This window comes from Argentina silus (assembly GCF_951799395.1).
Source record: "Argentina silus genome assembly, chromosome: 1".
Lineage (NCBI taxonomy): Eukaryota > Metazoa > Chordata > Actinopteri > Argentiniformes > Argentinidae > Argentina > Argentina silus.
Genome location: NC_139655.1, coordinates 922,455 through 927,454, shown reverse-complemented (window position 1 = coordinate 927,454; position 5,000 = coordinate 922,455). Strand labels below are relative to the sequence as shown.

The following is a 5,000-nucleotide window of genomic DNA, read 5'->3' as shown; positions in this document are numbered from 1 at the left end:
CACACAGGGCTCCTGAAGACTGGACACACACACACACACACACACACACACACACACACACACACACGGTGATGGGAACCTGTCTGGAACCTGTACACCTTACACACAGGGCTCCTGAAGACTGGACACACACACACACACACACACACACACACGGTGATGGGAACCTGTCTGGAACCTGTACACCTTACACACAGGGCTCCTGAAGACTGGACACACACACACACACACACACACGGTGATGGGAACCTGTGACACACATGCAGGCACACACATATGCACACAGACATGGAGGCATGTAAGGTTGGAGAACGTACCCCTGAGCACCAGTGTGTGTGTGTGTGTGTGTGTGTGTGTGTGTACATTTACATCTACATTTTTTTGATTTATCAGACGCCTTTATCCAAAGCGACTTACAACAAATACATTGGTCTCAGTAAGTGAATCATCTATCCATCAGTCATCATAAGAAAAACAAATCTATTCTAGGACCAGGGGCCATTGGCAGGAACAATGCGAGAAAAAGGAAGAATTATTATTATTATTTTATTTTTTTTAAATGTATTTACAGTAGATAAACTGTACAGGGGGGTAGTGGGGATGAAGAGGTTTTTAGGAGGGACCGTTAAGATGTAGCCTGAAGAGATGGGTCTTCAGTCTACGGTGGAAGAGGCAGGAGGTATTGACTATGGCGGAAGATCGGAAGCGGGGTGCCAGGACAGTGAAAAGCCGTGACCGAGTAGCACAGCTGCTGCATCCACGTAGAGGCGGCGGTGCCAGGCAGGCAGCCGAGGTGGAAGAGCGGAATGATCGGGCCGGGGGGGGTTGGAGTCTGACCATTGCTTGCAAGTAGGGAGGGGCTGTTCCCTTTGCCGCCCGGTAGGCGAGCACCAGGGTCTTGAATCTGATGCGAGCTGCTACCGGAAGCCAGTGGAGGGTGAGAAGGAGGGGCGTGACATGGGAGAACTTGGGGAGATTGAACACCAGATGGGCGGCAGCGTTCTGGATGAGCTGCAGAGGTCTGATGGTGGAGGCGGGGAGCCCGGCCAAGAGTGTGTTGCAGTAGTCAAGGTGGGAGATCACAAGTGTTTGGACCAAGAGTTGTGCTGCATCTCTCGTGAGGAATGGGCGTATCCTTCTGATGTTGTAGAGGAAGAATCTACAGGAGCGTGCTGTCGCTGTGATGTTTGCCGCACAGGATAAGTGGTTGTCAAGGATCACCCCAAGATTCTTGGCTGTCTGGGAGGAGGTCACAGTAGAGTTCTCTACCGTGATGGAGAAGTCTTGGAGAGGGCAGGCTTTCCCAGGGAGGAAGAGCAGCTCAGTCTTGTTGAGGTTGAGTTTGAGGTGGTGGGCTGACATCCAAGCACAAATGTCTGCAAGATACAGAGAGACACGTGTTGCCACCTGTGAGTCAGAGGGGGGGAGAGAGAGAAAGAGTTAGGTGTCATCTGCGTAGCAGTGGTAGGAGAAACCATGTGAGGAAATTACAGAGCCAAGATATTTGGTATAGGGAGAGAACAGTAAGGGCCCTAGGACAGAGCCCTGGGGGACCCCAGTGGTGAGGGCTCGTGGAGAGAACAGTAAGGGCCCTAGGACAGAGCCCTGGGGGACCCCAGTGGTGAGGGCTCGTGGAGAGGACAGCGCTGCATCAGTGGATAGAAGGGAGAAGGATTCAACAGAGGGTAGGGAGGATAAGACTCCTGAGATAGTGGTGAGGGAGAGGGTACGCAGGTTGTGACGAGAGGATACAGTGTGGGTAGAGACTGACTGGGAGGGGGTGGATTTAAGGGGAAGGGAGAAGGATACAAAATGATGATCAGAAACTGGAAGAGGGGTAACAGTAAGGTTTGAGGTATGGGAGGATCTGGTGAAGACAAGGTCGAGCTGATTGCCTGCCTTATGAGTGGGAGGAGAGTGGGACAGGGTAAGGCCGAAGGAGGAGAGAAGGTCAAGTACTCCAGACGAGTGAAGCTTCTCTGACTGGATGTTGAAGTCACCCAGTAGTGAGAGCGGTGTGTCGTCCTCAGGGAAGAAGCTGAGAAGGACATCCATCTCTTCTAAGAAGTCGCCAAGCTGACCTGGTGGACGATAGATAACACAATGTGGACAGTTTGACAGGGGAGGTGACAGAAACAGCATGGAATTCAAAGGTGGAATTCGAAGGTGTGCCTCCCCCTTGTCCAGAGAGTCTAGGGGAATGCTGGAGTAGCAGTGTTTTCTGGTGTAATCCATGTCTCTGTGAGAGTAGGAAGACAGTGGAGGGACATGAAGCAGGCGTAAGCTGAGATAGCCTCTGCTTTCCGGACCGCTGACTGGCAGTTCCAAGTCCTTCCGCGACAGTGAGGTTGTGGTCAGTTGAGCATGGTGGGTAGATTAGATTAGAAGGGTTGTGAGGGGAGGTGTAGTGTCGATGTGTCCTCCTGAGGGATGAAATAACAGGAATGGGGAGGAAGCTCACTGTGATATTTGCTGGTATAGAGATAGAGGGTTTATGGGCAATACAAGATGTAGGTACCGCTCAATGCACTCAGAGTAGTGAAAAAATAATCAAATAGAATGAAAATACTTCGAAGTTTGGCCTTCCTCTCAGGCCTTCCTTGATGGACAGGAAAGAAGTGCAGATTCTGTAATGGCTGATGACTTAGCAGGGTTGCAGGCCCTCCCACCTAACGATCAGTTAGTGACCAGACAGACTTCACCCTCAGTCCAAATGTATTTAGTTCTACTCAAAGCTGAATAAGGACTTAAATACCTTGCACGGTAGTTTCAGCCCCTCCCACTGGAGATTGACAGCTTCAGGGTTAGGCCACAGCAATACACAGCAAAACTACCAACAACACACTGACTTTAAACAAGATTAAATTATCTTTCAGTCTCAGTCTAGAGACAGGCTTCACCACTCAGTCCAAATGTATTTAGTGTGTGTGTGTGTGTGTGTGTGTGTGTGCGTGCGTGCGTGCGGTGTGTGTGTGTGTGTGTGTGTGCATGCGTGCGTGCGTGCGCGTGCGGTGTGTGTGTGTGTGTGTGTGTGTGCATGCGTGCGTGCGGTGTGTGTGTGTGTGTGTGTGTGTGCGTGCGTGCGGTGTGTGTGTGTGTGTGTGTGCGTGCGTGCGGTGTGTGCGGTGTGTGTGTGTGCGTGCGTGCGTGCGGTGTGTGTGTGTGCGTGCGTGTGTGTGTTTGTGGTGTGTGTGTGTGTGTGTGTGTGTGTGTGTGTGTTGCAGGAGAAACTCACCAGCCCTCATCATAGGACTGTTGTCTTTGTCATCCATAGAGCCATGTAGAGAGTCACACAGGAGAGGACACTGTAGAGAGAGACACAGGAGAGAGTCACACAGGAGAGGACACTGTAGAGAGTCACACAGGAGAGGACACTGGAGAGAGAGACACAGGAGAGGACACTGTAGAGAGTCACTAGAGGGCTGCATTGGGATTGGGTCCCGCCGACGCAAATCTCGCGGGAGCGGGCGGTTTGAACTTTGCTGCGGGCGGGAACGGGCGGCTAAAAAAAACACTGCGGGATCGGGATGTAGTCTAGGCTAGCGACAATGGAGATCACTGTTAATGATGTGGAAAAGAAACTCAAGCAAGGCAACACTATAGCCTAGCTTCGGAAGCTCTGGAAGTGCTGCTCACATTTCACGTAGGGCTTTGTCGAAATAGAAGCGCTTTCCCTAACCGCGTCAAAATACATGCAGGCCAGGGAAACGAAACAAACAACCCCATGAATCTCTTTATTAACAGCCTATAAAATTACGTGTTTTCTCCTGCGGGACGGGAGAAGTAACAAAATCAATGCATCTCTATTATTGTGCGGGCAGAAATTCTCAGAGTTTTGCGGACACGGGCGGGAGTGGACATACACACTGCGGGAGCGGGCGGGAGTGGACATACACACTGCGGGAGCGGGCGGGAGTGGACATACACACTGCGGTCGCGGGCGGTAATGGTCAGAAATTCAGTGAGAGCGGGCGGGAGCGGGATGAAGAAAACAGTCCCGCGCAGGGAGACACACAGACACCACACCAAACCACATACACACACACACACCACACCATACACACACACACACACACACACACACACACACACACACACCACACCACACCACACACACACACACACACACACACACACTGGTACAGACACACAGACACCACACCATACACACACACACACACACCACACCATACCACACCACACCACACACACACACACACCACACCACACACACAGGTAGAGTAGAGTAGTTGTTACCTTGTGTCCCAGGACGTCTGGAGGAGTGGTGGCATCCCTCTCTCCCTCCTCCATCTCCCCTAGACGCCCCACCCTCACCTCCCCTACCCCACTCACTCCATCCACCGACCTGAGAGGAGAGAGAGAGAGAGGGAGAGAGGGAGAGAGAGAGAGAGAGAGAGAGGGAGAGAGAGACATGTCAACAAACAACAGCGTGACCCAGGATGTAGTGGTGGAAAAGCTGGACACAAAAGACAGTATTTCTTTAACAACGTTAAAATCTGTTGTCATCGCTCCGAATACACTGTACCAACACCTGAGACGTTGTCATAGCTACGACCACTTAACAATCCCCAACATCATCACACATCACCTGTAATACTGTCTCCAGTGCTCAGCAGACAGTCAGTCAGTCAGCCAGTCAGCCAGCCAGCCAGTCAGCCAGTCAGCCCGTCAGTCCGTCAGTCAGCCAGCCAGTCAATCAGCCAGCCAGTCAGACAGTCAATCAGCCAGCCAGTCAGCCCGTCAGTCCGTCAGTCAATCAGCCAGCCAGTCAGACAGTCAATCAGCCATCTCTCTCTCTCTCTCTCTCTCTCTGTCTCCTCCCCCCTCCCCCTCCCTCCGCCTGACCCTCTGAGGAAGAACACTCAGGGTCGTTGTAGAGGAGCTTTAGGGGGAGGAGCTAACCCTCTCTCACTTCCTCCTTTAGTTACCTAGGGTTTTAGTTACCGAAAGGAGGAAGTGAGAGAGGGTTAGCTCCTCCC

The 5,000-nt window shown here is 52.0% G+C and overlaps 1 protein-coding gene across 3 annotated transcripts in view; it reads right to left on the bottom strand.

Annotated features, from left to right (window-relative positions):
• Positions 1-5,000, bottom strand: part of LOC310804399 (type II inositol 3,4-bisphosphate 4-phosphatase-like) — a 29,635-nt gene that overhangs the window by 14,186 nt on the left and 10,449 nt on the right. For all 3 annotated transcript variants that reach the window (XM_083669617.1, XM_083669618.1, XM_083669619.1), the window contains 2 exons: positions 4,258-4,366; positions 3,236-3,305 (listed from right to left, as the gene is read on the bottom strand). In XM_083669617.1, coding sequence (XP_083525743.1) covers positions 3,236-3,305; positions 4,258-4,366 — 179 coding nt within the window. The remainder of the gene's footprint in view (positions 1-3,235; positions 3,306-4,257; positions 4,367-5,000) is intronic.